The 19,549-nt window shown below is 53.9% G+C and overlaps 7 protein-coding genes across 7 annotated transcripts; 2 read left to right on the forward strand and 5 right to left on the reverse strand.

Moving 5' to 3' along the window:
* Positions 1 to 162: 162 nt before the first annotated feature.
* On the reverse strand, positions 163 to 1,389 carry B0T15DRAFT_524931 (uncharacterized protein). The gene is made up of 2 exons (XM_062868807.1): positions 1,247 to 1,389; positions 163 to 1,181 (listed from the first exon to the last, which is right to left on the reverse strand). The coding sequence occupies exons 1-2, from the start codon at positions 1,275 to 1,277 to the stop codon at positions 514 to 516; spliced, it is 699 nt and encodes a 232-aa protein (XP_062724439.1). The 5' UTR covers positions 1,278 to 1,389; the 3' UTR covers positions 163 to 513.
* A 2,417-nt stretch (positions 1,390 to 3,806) lies between these two features.
* Positions 3,807 to 5,539, forward strand: B0T15DRAFT_483270 (peptidase family C78-domain-containing protein; the record flags this gene model as incomplete). The annotated part of the gene is made up of 7 exons (XM_062866150.1): positions 3,807 to 3,881; positions 3,933 to 4,412; positions 4,476 to 4,566; positions 4,630 to 4,734; positions 4,801 to 5,012; positions 5,075 to 5,258; positions 5,319 to 5,539. 7 exons carry the CDS (start codon positions 3,807 to 3,809, stop codon positions 5,537 to 5,539), a joined length of 1,368 nt encoding a protein of 455 aa, XP_062724440.1.
* A 161-nt stretch (positions 5,540 to 5,700) lies between these two features.
* On the reverse strand, positions 5,701 to 6,603 carry B0T15DRAFT_392336 (putative inosine triphosphate pyrophosphatase; the record flags this gene model as incomplete). Its single annotated transcript, XM_062864626.1, has 5 exons — positions 5,701 to 5,800; positions 5,862 to 5,895; positions 5,986 to 6,167; positions 6,256 to 6,329; positions 6,418 to 6,603. 5 exons carry the CDS (start codon positions 6,601 to 6,603, stop codon positions 5,701 to 5,703), a joined length of 576 nt encoding a protein of 191 aa, XP_062724441.1.
* Positions 6,604 to 7,456: 853 nt separating this feature from the next.
* On the reverse strand, positions 7,457 to 8,620 carry B0T15DRAFT_524940 (AAA domain-containing protein). Its single transcript, XM_062868808.1, has 3 exons — positions 8,156 to 8,620; positions 7,876 to 8,021; positions 7,457 to 7,772 (listed from the first exon to the last, which is right to left on the reverse strand). Exons 1-3 carry the CDS (start codon positions 8,438 to 8,440, stop codon positions 7,580 to 7,582), a joined length of 624 nt encoding a protein of 207 aa, XP_062724442.1. The 5' UTR covers positions 8,441 to 8,620; the 3' UTR covers positions 7,457 to 7,579.
* Positions 8,621 to 9,340: 720 nt separating this feature from the next.
* B0T15DRAFT_114851 (P-loop containing nucleoside triphosphate hydrolase protein) lies at positions 9,341 to 14,862 on the reverse strand. The gene is made up of 7 exons (XM_062861542.1): positions 14,595 to 14,862; positions 14,387 to 14,519; positions 14,132 to 14,321; positions 10,208 to 14,060; positions 10,069 to 10,142; positions 9,793 to 10,007; positions 9,341 to 9,726 (listed from the first exon to the last, which is right to left on the reverse strand). The coding sequence occupies exons 1-7, from the start codon at positions 14,727 to 14,729 to the stop codon at positions 9,512 to 9,514; spliced, it is 4,815 nt and encodes a 1,604-aa protein (XP_062724443.1). The 5' UTR covers positions 14,730 to 14,862; the 3' UTR covers positions 9,341 to 9,511.
* A 1,398-nt stretch (positions 14,863 to 16,260) lies between these two features.
* Positions 16,261 to 17,532, forward strand: B0T15DRAFT_524946 (uracil phosphoribosyltransferase-domain-containing protein). The gene is made up of 4 exons (XM_062868809.1): positions 16,261 to 16,732; positions 16,788 to 17,146; positions 17,201 to 17,372; positions 17,431 to 17,532. Exons 1-4 carry the CDS (start codon positions 16,578 to 16,580, stop codon positions 17,480 to 17,482), a joined length of 738 nt encoding a protein of 245 aa, XP_062724444.1. The 5' UTR covers positions 16,261 to 16,577; the 3' UTR covers positions 17,483 to 17,532.
* Positions 17,533 to 17,700: 168 nt separating this feature from the next.
* On the reverse strand, positions 17,701 to 18,236 carry B0T15DRAFT_491230 (transcription elongation factor Elf1 like-domain-containing protein; the record flags this gene model as incomplete). The annotated part of the gene is made up of 4 exons (XM_062866758.1): positions 17,701 to 17,825; positions 17,887 to 17,934; positions 17,993 to 18,131; positions 18,192 to 18,236. The coding sequence occupies 4 exons, from the start codon at positions 18,234 to 18,236 to the stop codon at positions 17,701 to 17,703; spliced, it is 357 nt and encodes a 118-aa protein (XP_062724445.1).
* Positions 18,237 to 19,549: the final 1,313 nt, after the last annotated feature.

The raw sequence follows: 19,549 nt of genomic DNA on the forward strand, positions 1-19,549 counted from the left end.
AGTGTTGAATGGCGGGGCAGAATGGCAGAATATTGTTTCGCGGGGTGAAGGGACCGGTGGGGTTCAAGATCAGGGGTCGGATCACAGTCATTGCTTCCAGGTTCTTATCGATAACCCAGGTATACTTATCGGTGTGAGTCAGCGGGGTCAAACTCGGATAGGTGAATACTGTCGAATTGCGGATTATTTCGTACTGTATACTGCGTCCACGTTACTAGATTGAAATTGATGACGGCCATTCACCCAGTGTTGCCGCAAGGTCCTACTAGAGTATTCCATCACTAACATCATAACCTATTTCTTCCATGATATATTGCCTAGCCTCCCACCCTTGCTATTCGCATATTCAACACAAGTCAATCCTCCTAGTCACTCGTCTCCTTCGGAGTCCCTCGTCCGTTTGCTTCATTCATGATCTCGTTAGATCCGCAGGCAAAATCCTACCCTGCCATGGCCTTCTTCTCCTTTGCGTATCACAGCGAGTCAATTTCGGGCTTCATCCTACTCATCCTATCACCACCCCTTTGATCCCCGATATCCAGCTCCCTGTGGCGGCTGCGTCCCAGCCAGTCGGCAGTCCCTACCCAGTTCTTCTTGTTCCAGGCTATTCCAGGAGGCGGCATTCCAAGCGAAGGGTGAACTGGTATGCTGGAAGTCTGGTGCCCACATGGTTGAGGAATCGAGAGAAAGCGGCGGACATATAAATGGGGTTGCGGGTTGTGATTCCAAGTATGGGTTGAAAGCATGTTCGAAGGGCTGGCTGTCCAGCGGGGAAGTGCCCACATCCCATATTGCCGGGTGTTGCAAAGGATTGAGGTACGATGCTTCCTGGGCGGATGCTAAAGGGGCGGCGAGGGTGTCAAAATTCGACTGTTCGGGGTCAAAGACGGCGGCATGGTGTGGGAAAGGCCCGTCCGGAGAAGGCCAGCTCGTTGCGAGAGGAACGCTACTGTCAGTGACGATCACAGGAGCTGGTGCCGCAGGGCTGGCCGGTTTCTGTGCCTTTCTCGACTTCTGGGCCGGAGGTTTCGCTTCTAAGTCTTTCTGGCCTGTTGGTGTCGAGATGCGGATGCGGAGGTTGGTATCGAAAGAGCTGTGGCAGGTCACGCTCATGCGGGAACAGTTCAGGCACGGGTTCCCGCCCAGACACCGCACCTTTCTTCGGCGGCATGTCAGGCATCCTGTCGACTTGCAGTTAGCCTCCCGAGCTCCCATCCTGTTGACGAGTCTTGGAAGCAGAGCTCACCATGGAATGTCCGTTTTAGTGGCTGGCTCATTGCGGTCCTGCTGTGTAAGTGAAGGAGCTAATCTTCAGAGCCAAGACTACGCCAAGACTAACTCTGCGTCTCGACTTACATACAAAAGAGGGAGCGTTCCATCCTCTCGGTATACGCTAAACCTTAAGTTCGGTGCCAAGTTATATCCGCTCTTGATTCCCATGGGTGATGATGACTTCGACCTCACTCCGCATTGAAGTGCACCCTATACGGGAATACCACGATGACAGGACTGCAACGGTTACTCAGCAACATGTGACACAGCCTCCTCTAGAGCTGTCTAGCAGCGTCTCATTCATCCGACCCCTACTTACCTACCTACCACATGCAGTCATTCCGATCCGAAGTCCTTGGGGTCAGTTCCAAGTTAGCTTATCATCGAGTATGCACCGTATTGTGTGGCTGGGAAAGTCCTATACTGCATTCATCCATTATTTCCTTCCATATGGATCTACATCTGGGGCCGCCTGCTGATATTCGAATCTCGACTCTGGTCCGCTTGGCCTCCCACCGTTTGGGCCAGGAACAGATCCATGGTTTACCGCCTCAGATGTGGGATGTGAACGTTGCCGGGTTCTTCAACAGACCAATTGCAGGCGAAAGCTTCAAGTTGCTTTACGCATTCGTCACCTGTACAGCCCTCGTTAGGCACCTACATTTCAGCAAGGCGCCATTTCCGGGGTGGTGGTGTAAGCACGAATGGAAAAGGCATCCCCGCGAGCAGCCGGTGACGGACTTAGGGTGTGCGGAGCGAGCCGAAGGTGTTCCCGCCGCAAGTTCCGGTTGGCATCGAGTACTAACACGCCGGGTTAATTTAAAAGGCGGCCCGTGTAACATCCACTCGGCAACACTTCCAACCACGGTGCGCAGTATTACTAGTATGCATCGGCTTTCGGCGTTGTGGGGTCTTCCGTGAGGGTTGAACGGGTCGGCTCCTACCCGGTTTGACGGTGAGCTTAACACTCGGGTAAAGGTGGCCGACAGAGGCCGCCGACATCCGCTTCCAACCTTCAGGTTCCTCGGAAAGCTCTGACGTTCAGTTTTCCGGCAATAGTACGGAACCCAGCGAAGGCTCCAATCGACTAATGCCCATGGTGTCATTCAATACCGTCCCGTAACCGGATGAGTGCTCGATGCCTTCCTGACCGGCTGGGTCTCGTGCTTAGTCGCGTGTACGTCGCGCTGACAGCTTCGGACGCAGATTTCCCCGGAAATCGTCGACGGTTGGACTGAGATTATGTGGCGCTAGCTGGCGCCGGTCTCTCTCCAAACTCTTCAGCAGGAGGAGAAGAACAGAAGATGTGGTCAACGACTTGAACGGTACCCCAATACATATATATGACGGTACAGTACAGGGTAATATACCACATGGGTGTGTTGCACGTACTTCCGTACTCTTATGTATACCATACTTATATAGTATGTATAGGTACTCTTGACGTACTTTATGTATGTATTGTACAAGTACAGAGCATCACGTATATACCAAGATGCCACGTGCGTGCTCGCGGATCAGAGATGCTACGAACTTTAAGTGCAATAAAGGTTCGGATGCTCCGTATCGGATGAGATCCATCCACCTCACAACCGGAACTTACACTGTGCCTAGCATGTCCCCGTATTTGGGTGGGAACCACGTTTCCGTGGTTAACGATCCAAGGTCATAACACATCGTTCAGGAAGAAAAAGCAGAAGAGCAAACGAGCAAACTGAACGATAGGAGCAGGACATTATAGTACCAATCTTCAGGTTCTCTTACCACACACCGTCGTCTCCTATAGGGTTAGCGCGAACCAATTTGTGCGGGCGTGGCACAGTGCAGGAAGAAACTGGTAACGACTCACCATGTACTTGTACATAGGTACGTTATTAGGGCGCTTTTTTGCAGAGCGTCGACTGGTTCTCAAACCTTCAAGCTTACACAACACATCATTCCCTCTAAAAGACGATTCCTCACTTTCTAGCTCCCCTTTTGAATGAATAGTCCTCTGTCGCTTGATTGTCACCTTGTAGCTGCCCAAGTGAGGTAAGGAAGAAAACGCTTAGAGCCCACAGCCACCGCTTCTTTGTTCCTCGACTAATCTCCTCCGGCGTAGTTTCCTCAACTTATTGTCAACAGCCTAGTCGTACTTGCACTACGCTCCGCTTATCTGGAAGGAAGAGCTCGTTTTCGTACTTCTTGAAGGGTGAAGAGGCCGATGATTCTACTAGTCTTCCTTCATCCCCTCCAACCACCACGCAGTTCATCATCCTACGCACCGACCATGGCAAAGCTTGCACTCTCAATGGAGATCATCACATCTCAACAACTGCATCTCGAGGGACTCCAGGGGGTTGAAGAACTAACCATTTACGAGGTCGAAATCAGCTTTGTTTTTGTTGCTTTGTGCCTTGTTGTGATCCCTGCGATCATCGCCGCCCTTTGCATTATTGTGTCTATGTTTTAGAACCCCATCACTTACCGGTCATCCTCGACGGATGCCCTAGCCGACAGCTTCGAACGAACAAAGACGACGGGGATCAAAGAAAATGGGCGAGGGCAAACCGTTGGTTTGCCCGTTTTGTGGCTGGACCAATGAAGCAGGCGAATATGAAATGCTACTGGTGAGTCTTTGGGCGACGTTTGCAGACTTGCATGGCTGACGGCCCTACCAGCACATGGAAACATTGCACGCCGAAGGGGAATCGCCATGCGTTGTGAAGGAAGATTGGTCACCAGCCAGCATCGACACTCCCGAGGACACCCCGTATACCGAATGTCCCGTTGACGGCTGCGGTGAGCTTCTTCCGCTTCAGGAGCTAGAATACCACATGGAGCTGCACGCCGAAGAGTCTAGCGATGACCTCCAAGACGAATCTGCGCCGTCGACAGAACCACACGCAACAACAAAGGAAGCGGAGCTTTTGTCATCTGGGCCGTCAAGGGCTCGTCGCGAGGCAGAAGGAAACCGAGAGCCCAACCATAGCTCCACGAGCGAGCGCCAGGCTAAAGCCATCTCCTCTTGGCGGCAGCTGCTTAGGATGCCCGGCGCCTTGACCGTCAATGTGTTTCTGCCTAAGTCGCTCACACGAGATGGAAAGCAGGCTGGCGTCGGATCTAATACCCGTTCGTTTACCCGTGGCAGGCGCCTAGGTGTCAGTGGTCTCCATGCACATCCCGCCGATGATGCTGCCGGATCTGGCTAACGGACTCTGCAGAGGGCACAGCTGGGAAAATACGCACACGAGGAGCGCATGCCGGACTCGCTAGTCAACCTGCTGAGGAAAAAGGGCCAAGTCACGGCGCAAGGTGAGCAAGCACATGAGCGCCGTTGATCGAGCTCGGCATTGGCTCCCCAACTAACTGTTTTAGATGTCATCCCGGTCCTGGCCCAGCTGCTCGAGCAGAGCTCGTCGACAAAGTACGCCTACCTCTGCCACCCATGTGTGCAACACGTGTCAAAGCTCAAGCGCGAGGGTATGCGTCCCGACCGTCAAGTTATCTAAGGTAGTTTTGTCCGCAGTAACTAACGCACTGGCAAAGGAGGGTTTTGTGGGTACCGAAACATCCAAATGCTGGCGTCCTGGATCATCAATACGAACTCGAAAGGTCACGAACACTTCAAAGGCGCCATCCCTTCCATCTTCCAGATCCAGGAATACATAGAAACCGCATGGGATCGGGGAATCAACGCGCAAGGTCGTGTTGAGACGGGCGGTATTAGGGGGACTAGAAAATACATTGGCACGCCTGAGGTACATACACCACCTGTTCCAGCCACGCAACCGCCAATATCGCTAACGAGAGCGCTCACTAGGCATTGGCCGTGTTTGCTTTGCTGGGCATTCCATGCGAGTGCCGGGCGATAGACCATCGGGAGCCTGGCAAGTCGGAAGCACAGCTCATGGAATACGTCGAGGAGTACTTCCAGTCAGGGGTTGAGGATCCAACGCAACGCATCCGGAGGACGAATCTGCCGCCACTTTACTTTCAGCATGCCGGTAAGCGATCTTGCTTCACTGTACTGCTGTTGCGAATCCCTGCTGACGTAACTGTGTCAGGCCATTCCATGACCATCATCGGCCTGGAGAAACTCAAGAACGGCTCCAAGCAGCTGCTTGTGTTCGATCCTTCCTTCCACGACTCCTCCTCCATCCTACGTCTTGTTGGGAAGAAGTTTGTCCATCCACTGCCGGATCTGCCTTTGAAGCTCTACCGTCGGGGGAATAGGTACCTTCGAGCGTACAGGGAGTTCGAGCTGCTACGCTTAGTCGCGAGCTAGAGCGCTGGGCCCGACACCTGAGGAGATTTTAGCACCGGTGTCCCGTTCGGGCCAGGTGCATCCGGCATGAGCAAAGCAGCAAATGGCAAGCGTTGTGTGCACTACGGCGAAGCGATTATGATTCATTGTGTCATCGTCTACACCATAGGTTAGGTAGTTTCTCAGGACGTCATTTCTTTTGCAAACCACTCCTGGAGCTTTGCCAGCGCCCGGCCGCGGTGCGAAATCTTGTTCTTTTCTGCCTTGTCCATTTCGGCATATCTGTCACAGCAGTCAGTGAACGGCCCGATGCAAGTGACTGGAAACAGAAGAGCCAGCTTACGTCTGTCCCTCGTACTCGAAAATGGGGTCCCAGCCTTGATATCAATTCCTTATATCAGCACGATTCCGAAGAACCCCCTAACGTAAGGTAGTTAAGCGAGAGCGAAATGCTGTGGTAGACCTACCGAACACTGGCGGGCCCCTAGGCGGCACAATCCTGCCCTCGGTGATACCCTGGAACAGAATCGGCTCATGGCCCGGGCCGGGGGAGTAGGCGAACGTACAGACTGCCTTGGCGGATTTGTCTTCGTAGGCGGCAAGCAGGTTGTTGAGGCCCTCGTGGCCGATGGACTTCATGAACCATTTGCTAGACAAGGCAAGCAGGCTGTTGTCAGGACATCCCTCACTCTAGCTGGACTGCATGTGGTATGATGTATTGCTAGGTAGGTACATACATGTATGGCCCCGGCAACCCGTTCAGCGCGTTGAAGCACAGGCATGTGTCTTCGACCAGGACAGGCCCTTCGATCTGTTTTCATGGGGGCAAGTTTTCGTTAGCTTATTTAGGGTTGCATTGTACAAGCACACATATATCTGAGCGAAGTTTATTAACTTACCAGGTCCGCTGCCCGTCGGCACTTGTCAAGCGTCACTTCCTCCACAGTACCCTGAATCTCGAGCAGATCCAAGGCCTGGCTCTCGACTTGGATCGCTGGCTCGAGGATCGCCTTCACCTCGCCCAGCTTACCGGCGTTGCCGGTTATGAAGTTGACGATGTGGCGGGCTGCTGTTGGAGTCGTCATCTTGGGCTCTGGGCTACTACTAGTAGTGTTCCCGTTAGTAAGGAGTGAGTTGTGGTCTTCGTACGTAGTGTGATTGTTTACGGAAGGGGGCTCCGTTATTTATAGTGGGTTGCTAAGAGGCGCTTTAAACACTAATGGTAAGTAGGTATGGTACAATACATACCATAAGTTACGGTAACTAAGAGCGCATAGTGTATCCGTACGGATTATTCAACCCTCCGGGGTTTGTTTTGTTAGTTTGGTACGGCCAAGCCACTAGCAGAGCAAGGGAGTAACAGGGGCTTCAACTGGCCAGTATGTGGTCGAACCTGTGATTTTTTAGTGTCTGGAACGGTGTTGCATTGACGGGGCTGTTGAGAGTCTGTTGTCGATCGTAGAGTAAGTTGTTCCCCATATAAATTGCTAGGAAAGTGACTTACTGTTGTGGCGATATCGTCGATCGACAGATTTGCCTGTGCCCTGGTAAGTCAATCAGACTAACAAAACAAACCCCGGAGGGTTGTTGATCTCCACTAGCGTTCGTCCCGGCCAGATAGTAACGTTAGCGTGTAAGATATTGTCGGGCCTCGATTGCTGCAGGCCCACCGTCGGGCAGTGAATCTGATGTAAATTGTGACGGTAGGGTACAGCTTACAGGGTCAGGCCGGCTGTATGTGCCACTCAATTCCGTGAAACTAAGCCTAAGGAAGGAAAAGAAGAAGTTCTGGGTGGCCGACCCAGAATTACAAGGTATTCCCAATTTGTGGGTCACGTGACTTTGCCCCACTCAGGCCGTTCAAGTGGGGTCGACTCCCGGCTGGGGCGACACCCGTACCGACCGTGACATAAATATATACATACAAATACGGGGAAAAGCTCTGGGGCCCTGGAGCTCCCAAGTTTCGGGCACTGTGGAATATCAGAATAGTAGTCCATGTTGTTCATCCTGGCATGTCTCGTGGATTTGAGGTTGGACTTTTGCTAGATTTTCTTAACACTAGGTAGCATTGTTCTTCTTCCACTGCTCCAACCACTGCTCAATCCTCTCGACGTTGCTCTCCATCTCGTCCGCCGTCACGCTCTGCAGCTCGACCACAATCTCCTCGTCATACGACTCCTTCGCCTCCTGCAACAAAACGTCCATGATTTCTGAGTCGATATTCTCTTGGAGTTTTACCTCTGGGTATTTCCTATAGAAACAGATATCAGCGCGGCATTAACCCCTCGGATTGTTACATAGCAAGATAACGGATGCATCAAGGGATTTCTCCTGTGATGTCCGGCCTGACTCACCTCGCTGTTAGCCGATCATACAGCGTCGCCGTGTCCACCCGCAGCACGACCACCAGGTCGATCCAGCTCTTTGGGAACAGGTCACACGCGTGCCAATCTATTATGCACCCGCCCTGCTTGACCTCGTCTTCGATGGCGTCAAGGAGCTAGGCCGGGTTATCTCTTTGTAAGTCAACCTGAACATCCCTCATTCCGATCTTGATGCATGTAGAGTAGAACCAGAGTAAAACCAAAATGAAAAACATCAAGAATGATATAAAAGAGATATAGAAAAACCCACCTTGTCCTCGTCCACGATCCAGCTCTGATACTCCTCGTCCCAGCCCTCATGGCACTCGCGGTCCTTCACCACGTCGTTGACAGAGATGTGCTTAAGGCCCGTGCGCTCGGCCAGCAGCTCGCAGTGGCTGGTCTTTCCGGTGCCGGGCGTGCCCGTGATGATGACATTAGGTAGGCTGCGCGACATTTTGTGGTTTTCTTTTGTAGCTCTGTCGTCTCCTCTTCTGCAAGAGTGTGGTTCCAGTTTGTCCAGCGGTTTCGGGGTTTGATCCAGTGGTATGTACATATGTGAGCGGGTGGGTGTAAGTGAGTTGTTGCAGTTGCTGCTGGGCCCGCCCAAAAATTATTTTTGCTAGGTGTAGGTTGCATTTGAGAGGGACTCGGGGAATGTGCGGACACCAGAGATCCCCACTGTGCTCGACTGGAAGCTGCCTGGTTCATGTCTTCAGGACGGTACGACACGGGCTCGCAATTTGGATGAATGCCTTACCCAGTACTGGGTATTTCATTCAGAAGTTCAGGTAGTCAGATATCCGGTAATGCAATGCGTTCCGCCCATACATGCAGCTAAATCCTGCCTGTACACCACTACGGGTCTCTTCCCCTTGAGGCGACTCGTGCGCATCTCATTTACAGATCTTTCCATCGATCTCTCTTCCTCCTCAAACGCGAGCTCTTGACAAAGTATCCTCTATCCTGTAATCACATGAGCTTCATGCCCTGCCTTCGACTTCCATTAAACATAAGACATCAACAGATCGCCCTTTCGGTCCCATCACTCTACCAACCATCCTCATCCATCCATCATCAAGCAAAACAAGCCAAGTCCAACACTGTCGCCGACTATGCGTTCCGGTGGGAAGCGAGCAGGCGAACTGAGCGAGAACCAGAAGGGGTGTGGTTTGGAGAATAAAAAGGACAAGGGAAACAACAGCAGCAAGAATGCGTGATATCCCCGAACCGGCAAAAGACGAACATCCCCATTCCCAGGCTGATGAGTATCCCAGAAGCGCATCACGATAAGCTCTCCCACCCACAATTCCAACTGCAGCTAGCCGTTCACCCACCCCGGCTTCCACTCCTGCTCGTACTCCTAGTCCTCACCATCTGATACCCCATCGATCCATGACCCTCCACATTCCCACCACTACTACCACTATCACCCGCCGTTCTTCGACGGATTGAGCAGCACCGAGGCAGGCCTCTGCCTTTGCCTGGGTAAAGTGGTACTCGGCGGGGACACAGCAGCCGGGAAGAGCGGGTGAGGCTGAGGCTGAGGCTGAGGCTGAGGCTGAGGCTGAGGCTGAGGCTGAGACTGAGACTGAGACAATGTCGTCAGGGCGAATGTCGCCACCTCCTAGGCGGTGCCAGCCACGACAGATCCCGGGCGCTGCTGGCCCTGCTCGTGCCCGTAGTCGCGTTCGTCCACCTCGGTCATGTCATTGAAGCTCTGGCCGTCATAGTCGCCGGCTTCCTCGCCCACCTGGGAGCCATACTCGAGCTTCTCCTGTTGGGCGATCGCCTGTTGGGAGACAATCTCGGCGAGGCGCTTCAGGCGCGGGGTTTGCAACCCTGGGCGGGTCGGCACGTTAGCTGAGATTCCAGAGTTGGGAAGGGAAGAAGGGCAGATGGACGTACAAGATGGGGTGTAGGTCTCCAGGGCGGTGATCACTCTGGGCTCGGCAATCTCGTACATCCCGCTGTCGTCCATATCGACAGCAGGGAGGAGTAGGACATCGCTCTTCTCCGTCACGCGCGACGCAACGGCCTTCATGATCTCGCCGTTGATGGGCTGTTCGTAGTCGGCGACGAGATATTGGTTAAGCAGCTTTTGAATCTGGTTCGGCGAGAGCCTGAAGAAAGAATAGTATTTAGTGTACGCTCAACGGGACCCACGCAGCACGGAATACTCACAGCCAGCAGATATCCTGGATGATCTCGATGTCGTTGAGGGTGGCCTTCTTCAGTTGCAGGAGCTTTGTGGCTTGCTGAAGAAAGGGTCAGTAAAGCTCAGGCGTCGGCCAAGCATGTCAGGATGGGGATAAGCACTCACCATCAAATGCTCAAGCTGGAGAGTGCCCTCGGGCATCTCATGGCTCTTGCACCACTCCTCGATACGGGTGATGTTATAGTTGATCTGCAGGCCACGCTTCCACGAGAGGAAGTTCCTGCGCATGAGCAGGTCGTTGAACGCCGTGACGCCAACAAGCCGGAGCAGCTCCGTGATGGCCTGCATGATGATGGAGTGCTCGAGGTAGTAAGCCTTCATGGCGCGGAATACGCTGTTGAGGAACGACAGTAGGTTGTCCATACTGTACGCCGGCTGGTTGCTACCCTGCAGAAGTTTGCCGAGGAACCTGTTGTTCTCGTTCGTGACGAAGCCGGGGAGGGACTGCGACTCGATGATGGCAGGAATGATCATCTTGTTGAGCTTCCGCTTGAGCGACTTCATCCACGTGTGGTAGATGTTGAACTCGAGGCTCTCGAGGTCGTGCTTGACAATCTCAAGCAGGCGATCATACTCGTAGTTGTCCGTCTTCTGGGCCTCGTACCAGTCCTCCGCCAGGAAGACGAACGAGAGCATCTCGTGCACGTTAGAGAGCCAGAAGGCGCCAGGGTTGACGGCATCGTCGCCGTCGTGCTGCATGACCTCCTGCTGGATCGACTGCATGACGTTGGCGAGGAAGCGCTCCGACTCCTTGACGTAACCGTTATTCCACATCTCCGACGTGACCAGGTTGATGAGGTACGAGGGGAAGAGAACCTCCTTGTCCGAGGGCGGGGGGTTGCTGCCCGGCGACGGGATCCGCAGGTTGCGGATCAGGCCCAGAGTCACTTCCTCGTTGAGACCCTCCTCGTCGGCAAGCAGGGACTCGAGCTCCAACTCGATGCTATCAACACCCGGCATGAAGGTCGACCCGGAGAGCGTGGTCTGGCGGTTCATGCCAGGCACGGCCATCGAGACGGGGCGGGGGTTGTAGGCCATGCTGTACCTATCGAGCTCACGAACCTCAGCACCCGCGCTCCGCCGCTTGGGCTTCTTAGACGACACCAGGTTGATAAGACCAGCGGGCGCAGCGGGAGCGGGAGAATGGCCGTTGACAAGATCGCCGTTGACGGGAGCGTTTCTCCTCGCCTGCTCGAGTGCTTCCTGGAGCTCGAGCAGCTGCTGCCGGAGCGAGTTCTTCTCGGCCTCGTGGCGCTGGCTCTCCTGGCGCGCAGCCTCGAGCTCCGAGCTCGTAGCCCGCAGAGAGTCCCGCAGTTGCCGCTCCTCGTCCTGCATCCTCTTGACGCTGGCCACCGACTCGTCGAAGCTCGCCTGCAGCTTCTTCATCTCGGCCTCCATCGCCTCCAGGCGCGCCGCAGCGATACCGGCCTGGTTGGCCTCGGTCTGCAGCTCCTTGGCCCGTGCCTCGAGCGCATTGTGTCGGTTCCTCCAGATGGTCACCTGGCCTTCGTAGTTCTCCACCTGCGTCTTGAGTTCCTTGTTCTGCGCCTTCATGGTGCCCAGGGACTGCGTCAGCTCTACCACCTTGTTCTCCAGCTTGTAAGAGATCTGCTTGAGGTCGCGCGCTTCGGCACGCATGACCTTGTAGTCCTTGCGAGCACGCTTGCCGCGCCATAGACTCTGGACGATGACAACCTTCCTGCGGTATTCCCTCCACGCCCGGATTTGCCTCCGCGACCGCCAGTTCCGCTGGATGATGAGTGCGGCGTTGCCCATCCGGGTCTCCATGATCTCCTTCCGGCGCAGGTACCCCTTGAAGACGGCCTGGGCGCGGACGACGTCGTTCCTGATGCGCAGGAACTGTTTCCGCTGCTTCTGGCCACGCCACACCCTCTGGATCGTGATGGCAGCCTTGAGTGTCCGCAACTCCTGAGCTTGCATCCGCGCCTTGTGGGCTCTCGTCACAGACTGGAAGGCAACAATCGAGTCCCGGGCGGCCAGATACCTCTTGCGGTAGTACTTGGCCTTGAGATTCTTCTGGATCATGATGGCGCACTCGTTCAGGCGGTTGGTCCGCAGATTCTCGAGGAACGCCAGCATGCCGGCCCTGAAGAAGATCTTTGTCAGGCCCATCTGATACTTGTCCAAGCCCTTGCCCGTGCTGGTGCCGAGGGCTTTGCTCAGGATGGCCTTCGCCATCTCCCTGATCTCCGAGGTCCATTGCGACGACGGCACCAGCATGTAGTAGCGCAGCGCAAACTCCTCATAGGTCCACCTCGTAGGATAACCTGCAGTGCTAATGCGAACTGTTTCCAGCACACCGCAAGCACGGAGCTGGCTCAGCACCATGGGGCCCTCGAACTTCCACGACTCCTTGGCCTCGTTCGGCTTGATACACCGGATGTAGTGCACATCCGTGCTGTTAATCGTGTTCATGAGCTCAATCAGTGACGACTTGAAGATGCCACCCAGTGTCGGCTTGCGGTTAACAGCGACACCGATCCTCCTTCCTGCCGCCGGCTTCACCGCATTCGTCGAGCTTGCTGAGGCAACGTCCTTCTCCCGCACCTGCGAGGCCGCGTCTAGCACCGTAGTGAGGAATTTGTTGGTTGAGGCGCGAAGAATTGCCATGTGTTCATCGGGAACCGTGTCACGGTTCTTCTCGATGAAGCCCTCCGATTCGTACGTAACGTCGATCGCATAGTGGCAGACGGTGAAAGCGGATTTGCCAAATCTGGGCTTCTTGTAGAATTTGTTTTTGTCGGCGGCGTAGTGGTGGTGCAGTTTTGTCACAAATTGCTCGTCAGAGCCCATGGGCAGTCTTGATTCCTCGTCCAGCAGCGACAAGATGCCGAGCTTGCCTTCGATCAGATCGATGCAGGGCTGGTTATCGGCAAAGTCAATGAAGGTCCAGTCGATCTGTTCCCTGAGGTACTCCTCCTGCTCGAGCTTGAAGACATGCTGGTTGAACTCTTGCTGCAGCTTTTCGTTGGCGTAGTTAATACAGAATTGCTCAAACGAATTCTTGGCGAAGTGCTCAAAACCGTAGATATCGAGCACACCAATGAACGACTGGACTCTGTTGAGCACTTCCTCTGTTGCAAGACTCCGGTTGATGACATCGACCAACCAGTCGAACAGGCTCGAGTAGATAAACTTGGCAACCGAGTCCCTGACGACGACAGCCTGCGCCTGGGTCAAGTTTGACGTGATCTTTTCTCCGCGCGTGACGAGTTGCTTCTTGACGATCCACTTGGCGAATTCGGGCGCGTCAATACCGAGGATGTCGCAAGCCTTGACCAAGGACGGCTCAGTCGCCGAGAGCGTGCTGTCATTCCGGGATGCGCCGATCTTGACGTTGCCCAAGTGCAGCAGGCCCGCGAGCAGCTTGAAAATCTCGGCCTGGTCCGCATCGCTTACGCCGATCGTCTTGAGTGACTGCTTCGTCGCGACAAATTCCGCCTTGTCGTCCACACCGTCGATTGTCGGAGTGTTGCCCTGGTTGAGGTACTCGAACTGTTCAATCGGCAACAGGCCAAGCTCTTGGCGCTCCTTGTCCGACACGCCGGCCACCAGCTGGTAGAAGATGTGGTAATTCCTCTCCTTGAGCGGCTGGAAGACCAATCTCGACCGTTCCAAAAGATATGTCCTGATCTTGGCACCGATGATGTTGGTGCCCTTGTCGAACATGATCTCAATGTACTTGCCGAAGCGCGACGAGTTGTCGTTTCTCGTCGTCTTGGCGTTTCCGAACGCTTCCATAATCGGGTTCGTCGCAAGAATTGCCTCCTCCGTCTTGCTCATCGCCTCTGGTCCCTTCTTCACCCTCGAACCCGGGCTGTCGGGGGGTTCTCTTGTCGCGAAGTACCTCATAATGTACTTGGCGCTGACAGTCTTGCCGGCACCGGACTCACCGGAGACAACAATGGTCTGGTTCTTGCCATCTCGCAACATGTCCCTAAGGAACGGTCAGCAACAAGCACCGCATCCATTAGCCAGATCCGGCCTGCTGGCAGCGCAGATGCATACATGAAGGCCTCCTCAGCAATGGCGAACAGGTGAGGCGCCTGGGTAGCCCGCTGTTTCCCGGCATAGACCTGAACCATGCCCGGAACATAGAGGGAGTCGACCCGAGCGAAAGGATTGGTTGCTATTAACACGATGCCGGAGTATGTGTAGATCTCTTTTTGGAGATAGCGAAGCCGGATCGCCTGGAGGACTGATCCGAGGCGCAGCGTTAGTATTCTCCTCCTCAACACTCAGGCAGCGAAGGAGTTTCGTTACCGGCAGGCTCGTTGAGATGGGAGAGGTTCGTCAGGTCATCGCTGGCTTCGAGCATGGTAGGATTCATTAACGGTGGCAGCGATGGGTCATTCCCAGACTGGAGGGCCTCCAGGGAGACCTCCAGTGTCTTGGTCTATGGACACGATAGAGATCAGCCATCAGGACAGGCCAGATTGGGACCTCGCAGCGCAAAGTATGAGCTGCCTACCTCGCCATTTTCTAACTGGAACTCGAGCAAGACTTTTGACCCGTCTATCGTCTTTTTGATGACCTCGGATGCAACCCAGCCCTCGGTCGGGTCGGGCTGCCACGCTCTGGTACCGACATCATAGCTTTCCGACATTGGACGCGGTTGGGTGGGCGGAGCTGGAGGAGCAGCGGTGGGATGCGGAGTTCACACAGTAGTCTGCGGAGTCGGGGTGTCAAAGCCAACTCTCGTTGCGATCGGCCAGCAGTAATTCCGGGGGTGCGCTTGGGAAACGAGGGACGCCGTTCACGGTCAGTCGAACAATGGTGCAGCTAGAGGACGCGGGCAGCGGAACGAGGAAGTGGGTGCGCTGCTCTGGGCGAAGCGGGAAGGCATTCGCGAAAGAATACGGTAACGGCGCCGTTAGGCGGTCACGGTGCCGTAAGTTTCAGTGGTAGTAGTGCGCTTCAGATCCGCCGCTCCCACTCTAAGAGATGGCGTCACCAACGTACGACAGCTTGAGGACGTGCAGTGGTTGAGCTCTTGAGGCGTGAAATAGGTGTTGCCCGTGGTAAAGAAACGCGAGAAGGGAGAGATGCTAGTGAAGTTGTTGTTCATGGAAGTCAGGGGCTAAGAAAAAATGGTTACAAGGGTACGTGTAAGTTAAGCCGTGTAGGAGAAACGGGCGTAACAATCCGTAAGAGGGTTCCAGTGAGCACGGACCTTGAGGTTGGACAAGCACTTGACTCGTGCAGGGAACCGTATCATAGTTTTGCAGCTAACTCGACCAAATACACGGCAACAGAAACATTGAGTTGAAACAACTTGGATAGGTTCTCGAAAGAGTTGTCGGTCTTTGCGCGCAAGTATGCATACGGTAGCTAAGGTACTACGGATAATCAAGGTGAACAATTATCAGGTAGGTTGCGACTGTCGAACCATCAGGTGCTCATGCGGTATGCATTGAACTTCCAAGGGATGCCTGTCTCGTTTCCTCGGTCCCCGGACTTTACACAGTACACCATCCAAAGTAACCTGGAAGGTGAGTAACAAAGCATGGAACACCAGCTAACTCCCAGTCACGTAGGTATCAAGGAGTTTCGGTCACGGTATTCACTTTCTCTAACCTACCAAGTTTCTCTCCAGTCTACTATTGTACTCAGATGCATGAGTCTTGGCCATCTTGGTTACAATCAGGTGGAAACACTTGAACGGGAGGAGAATGGGGAATGGCAAAAGCCATGCAAGGTCAAAACTGCAGGGTTCTGGTCCACTTCCAACCCCAACCATCCTCCTGCCCCGAAGGTGGACAAAAGAGGTTGTATATCATCTCACCACGATACCTTAGTTTAAGCAGTCTCAAGAAGACAGAATCAGAAATAATACCCCAGGTAGCGGAGAAGGATTACACTACGCTAAAGCTCGCTCCGTTTACATTGGCATCGAGATCTACCGGGACTGAACCAGAGGTTATGCAATGAGCTGGCAGTTTCAAGAGCCATTCCGTTAACTAAGTGGTTGTTGTCGGCAACCTTTGTTGGGGAGGTAAGGTAAATATTAATAGGCTTAAATCACAGAGGCTCTGTAGGGAGCGAGCTGGCAAGATGAGAACTTGGGACCATAAATTTGGACATGACGGTTAGCAAGCCTCCGGAAGCCTGAACCTTACATACCTGGTACCTAGGTAGGTTACCTGTGTAGGAACTTTATCGCTGTGTGGGGTTGTTGACGTGGATTTTGCGTCCACATAGTTGAGGGCTGAAGGGCAAGTGACTTTGCCTTATCCGGATACCAGACCTCTGCTTCCAGAACCTGACGCAGTCTGAACAGCTCAGTTGTTCCATACCATAACCATCTGAACACTGTGCTTATTTTTGGGTAGATTTTGTAACAGTTAGGCAGTGGCACCAATCCGTCTCCTAATCTGGAGTTCTGCAAAACATTCAAACTTCTGTTTTCTTCGGTGTTTCCCCTTTGGCTCACGATAAGACTTCAGCGACCACAATGCCCGACGTCAGACCTAAACCGGTTCCGACCCAGTGTGTCGGCCCTGACTACCGCTCAGAAAGCCAGAAACCCACGGCGGCGGTCTCGGTCGGCGTAGAGTTTGACACCGTCACTGTCCTACCTCAGACCCCGCAGCTCATTGCGCTGCTCTCGTGAGCAGTTCCCCGATTTGGTCCAACCGATGCATCGAGTCTAATATTCCCGTAGGATCATTCGCGATAAGGATACCCAGCGAGGCGACTTCATCTTTTACTCCAACAGGATTATTCGTCTCCTGGTGGAGGAAGGCCTCAACCACCTCCCCACCGTTGAGCACACAGTCACGACCCCAGTTGGGCGGCCCTACGATGGGCTATCATTCCAGGGCAAGATTTGCGGCGTCTCAATCATGCGGGCTGGCGAGGCAATGGAGCAGGGTCTGAGGGAGTGCTGCCGATCAGTGAGAATCGGCAAGATCCTGATCCAGAGGGACGAGGAGACGGCCCGGCCGAGGCTCTTCTACGACAAGCTTCCGGAGGATATCGCCAACAGATGGGTCCTCCTGCTCGATCCCATGCTTGCGACAGGTAGGAGCTACTCATCGGCGTCTGAAGATAGCATCGTCACTGACCAGTGGGTAGGTGGCTCTGCTATCATGGCTGTCGACGTACTCAAGTCGCGGGGCGTGCCCGAGGAACGCATTCTATTCCTCAACGTGCTCGCGAGCCCCGAGGGTATCCGGAACTTTGCGACCAAGTTCCCCAACGTTCGGCTAGTGACCGCATTTGTTGACCAGGGGCTTGACGATAAGAAGTGAGCATCCCTCCCACTTCCTAATAACATCCGGATGTCACGCTCACCTTCTCAAAAGCTACATCATTCCAGGGCTTGGCGATTTTGGCGACAGGTACTATACCCGGTGAGGCATGACATGATACCGATAGCATTGCGTTACAGCAGAAAGAAACGACATGATATTATGAGTTCCGCCGACGTAGCGCCCTCCCATGATGTGACCCATATGATGGCATGATGGTATTGTCGCCCATCATCCCCCATCCCATACCCCAGCCCTCAAAGAGAAAGAAAAAGGAAAAGAAAAAGAAATGGAGAGTGCCGCTGAAAGTATCCCACGCTATGATTAAGGCTCGCCCCAAACATCCTCTCCTTGTTCCTCGGGAATAGCGTAGTCCTTGTCCCCTACCCAGTCGTCCTTCTTCTTAGCCGCACCTGTACCCTCCTCCCGAGCCTGCTGTGCTACTGTCTCTGCAAAAACGAGTCAGTCTCTCTGCCGACAGCATAAGAAGCAAAAGCCAGTCGTCCTTACCCGCTGCGTCAACCCATTCGCAGTAGACGTCTATCGGTTGCGAGAGATCTAGAGCGCGAAAGTCAGCTGCTGTCCAATTCCCAGTGACAGCGGCATTGAAACTTACAGTGGATTCCGCATTGGAACTTTTGCCCACACACCCTACAGTAGAGCCTTCCGCAGCCGACCTTCTTTTCCATCTTGATATCGATCGAATCTGTGTGATTGCAGAAGAGGCAATCGAATGTTCTCGGAGTCGTGTCGCGCTGAGAAGATGTGTCAGGCTAACTTCTCGCAAACGCTGGGGAGAAAGGGATCGAGGTTACCTTCTTTGGCCCCTGGGGCTTTTTGGCGCTGCTGCGCTTGCCCATTGCCGATGTTGTTGAAAGAAAAATTGGTAGTGGCGTGTAATGCGTCGCGCGGCTCGGCCGTTGCGGGAGAGCGATTGGTTTGTGCTGGGAGTACTGGTTTCGCGATGATCTGGAGTGAGGTGTCGCGGGGTTGGAGGGTCCCGGTTGCTGGGGCGCAGTTTGGGTTCTCCTTGTACGACTAAGCGCTGGTTTGCCACTGATTGGTTGCGTGTTAAAGAGAATCGCGTTTGGCGTCTACGTCCGTCGTAGGCGCCCTCCAATAATAAGATCCTATGCGTGTAGTTACCTCCTGGTCGACAATGCCACGTGAATGCATGCTGTTTGCGACTCCCTGTATCCACTCGCTACAGGCCGTATCGGGCCGTCGGCTGCCTACAAGAGAGGGAATAAACGGCGTCAGCCAAACCATCACGTGAAAGGGTTTGTTTATCAATGCCGCATTGCGAGGCGTCTCAGACTCTCCGTAGCCGGATGATGAATGCGTATCCTGCTCAAACATCACTCAACCTCTAATTGGCCGGCAAGCAGGGATACCTACTTGTGAACTCAATGTACTGTACAGTAGTGCTTCGCCCGCTTGAACGGGCGCTGCCATGACTTGCTGTGTAGGTATTCATCAACACCAACTCCTTACCTAAGGTACCTACCTACCTACTTTGGCATACGTTCACTCCGTCTTCAGTACCTTATCTAACGATTGTACTGTACCACACAGGAAGCCAACTGAAGTCACCCTTCTCGAATTTCCTTGGCTCACTTTGACTGTGGGTCTATGAGGCCCTTGGATATAATACGGTACTTAGTCGGCTGCTTCAAAACAATTCGACTCCACGAAGTGGTCGACCCTGTCTTTCCCTTGATTCCTCACCGTCAATTCCAGTACCTACCTACGTGTCAAAGGACCAGCACACCAGTGCATCAGCAACCCGAAATCCACTGGAACGGATGTCGATCCGATTGCGGTACCCCGCCGTTGGCGTCCCGAGCGGGGCTTTCTGTGTGGATACCCGGACGCCACAACGCTTGCTATCGATCACCTGCCCAACTGCGCTTCCTACGAAGCGGATGGCTTATCACGGGGTCTCTCCTGGGCCGGGATTTGGGCCACTCCGGGCCTTCCAGTGCTTCTAGGTGTTTCCCCTTGCTTTACTCATACATACACGTGTAGGCTGCCAAAAAGTACCTTACTTGACAACACTTTGGCATCTCAAACACTTTGTGTTTGTTTAGAACTATTCTGGTCACGCCCAGCTTAATCACACCCAGCCTCTGCTCTGGGGACTCATCATTGTCCTAAACGCCTAATAAGTCTG

Source organism: Chaetomium strumarium (genome assembly GCF_033439665.1).
Source record: "Chaetomium strumarium strain CBS 333.67 chromosome Unknown B0T15scaffold_2, whole genome shotgun sequence".
NCBI lineage: Eukaryota > Fungi > Ascomycota > Sordariomycetes > Sordariales > Chaetomiaceae > Chaetomium > Chaetomium strumarium.